At 56.4% G+C, this 1,728-nt stretch overlaps 1 protein-coding gene across 1 annotated transcript in view; it reads left to right on the forward strand.

Moving 5' to 3' along the window:
* Window positions 1-112: 112 nt before the first annotated feature.
* The window catches only part of GAD1 (glutamate decarboxylase 1 (brain, 67kDa)), a 19,866-nt gene continuing 18,250 nt past the window's right edge, over window positions 113-1,728 (forward strand). The window contains exon 1 of the mRNA XM_009878252.1: window positions 113-355. Coding sequence (XP_009876554.1) covers window positions 259-355 — 97 coding nt within the window. The 5' untranslated portion in view covers window positions 113-258. The remainder of the gene's footprint in view (window positions 356-1,728) is intronic.

The raw sequence follows: 1,728 nt of genomic DNA on the forward strand, positions 1-1,728 counted from the left end.
GCTGCGCCGGGGCCGCGGCTTCCAGGTCCTGGGAGCGCTGCGGACGGCCGAGGCTGGTTCTTCTCCACCTCTCGCTCCCAAAACAAGTGCTGACAGGTCCTTTGCCCCACAGATTTGCTGCCCGCCAAGAATGGCGAGGAGCAGACCACGCAGTTCCTGCTGGAGGTCGTGGACATCCTCCTCAACTACGTGAGGAAGACGTTTGACAGATCCACCAAAGTACTGGACTTCCACCACCCACACCAACTCCTGGAGGGCATGGAGGGCTTCAATCTGGAGCTCTCGGACAACCCCGAGTCCCTAGAGCAGATCCTGGTGGACTGCCGGGACACGCTGAAGTACGGAGTGAGGACAGGTAGGTTCTCACACGGTGCTCTGGCGAGGCCCTCCCGGGGCTTGTCTCTGGCCCATGCTGAAAGGAGTGGGCTTGAGCCCACGGAGGTAAGCCCTAGATTCTGTCTCCCTGGAGGCTCAGCTCCAGGGCTGTCTGCAGGCACTGGAAATGTCTCTACTCAGAAAGTTACATTATTGATGCTCCATCCGTCCCTGGTGGGTAGGGCTCGGTGCTGTTTGCAGCGCCCAGAAACAAGTTTTTAAGACGTAATCTCTTTCACTTGATGAAATGCGAGCTGTCTATATCTCCGGGGAGCAATATCATTAGGTAAATGAGGGCGTAAATGACACTGAATTTGCAGTTTTTCTTCTTTATGTTCACCAGACGTTTAATGAAAAAGAGACTGAAATCCTAGGAATCATCAATAAAGGAACCCTGTGGATTTCAGCCCATTACCCAGGAACCCCGCCTGTCCAGGTTCTTCTGAATCAGATAGAAATGCCCGTTTATGATCACTTCTTTTACCGGGTGAGCGGTAGTCAGGCTCTAGAGAAAAGCCTGTTTTCCATTTTTGCCAGCAGAAATCTGGCTAGCCCACAAGCCCTGACTGCTGTATGTGCCGGAGCAGGTCAGGAAATGGAGAGACAGGGGCGCGGGGGCCGTGTCCCCGCACCCTAGTCCTGCTCCAGCTGGGCTCAGCTCGGCTCGGCTCAGCCCAGCTCGGCGAGCGGTGCTGCCGTGGCGGCGGCGGTCTCTCGGTGGAGCTGAAGTGGCGAGGCAGCGGGAAGTGGCGGAGGGAGGTTTTTGTCTGACAGTCTCCGGCTAGGCAGCTGCGAGAAATGGCTCCTGGGGGACGAGGCACTGCTTCCTGTACTGTTTCGTTATGCAGTTGTGAAAACCCAACGCAGAGCGCATTCAGGGAACAAAATGTCAAGAAATGTGGCGGTTAGCTTCCTGTCTTCCCCCATTTTCATGCCAGCTTGATTTATTCAGGGGTGTCGGGGCATATTTTGATGTTCTGCCCTTAGTCAAAGGGGAGCGGTTTTCGCTCCCAAACCCGTGGGTTGTTGAACAGGCGGCCAGCAGCAAAGACAGAGTCACCGCTGTCTGTGTGCTGGCACCGCTATTCCGCTATCGATTGCGCCGGGACCTGGAGCAAATTCCTGCCCTTGCCCCGACCTCCCCTGGAGCTTTTGCGAGACTGACAGGACCCTACCCCGGGAGCAGAGATGCAGGAATCAGATCAGACACAAGCTCTGTTCGAAGCAGTACCCGGTGCAGCTTTAAAGAGCTGCTCGGACTGTGTGAGAGCCTTAGGACACACACCCCAGTTTCCCGAGCTCCGGGGGCTCACGGTCTCTGCAGACGAGGCTCCCTTTAGAGCCAGCGGGGCT

The sequence above is a fragment of the Apaloderma vittatum genome, unplaced genomic scaffold, assembly GCF_000703405.1.
Source record: "Apaloderma vittatum isolate BGI_N311 unplaced genomic scaffold, ASM70340v1 scaffold39501, whole genome shotgun sequence".
Classification (NCBI taxonomy): domain Eukaryota; kingdom Metazoa; phylum Chordata; class Aves; order Trogoniformes; family Trogonidae; genus Apaloderma; species Apaloderma vittatum.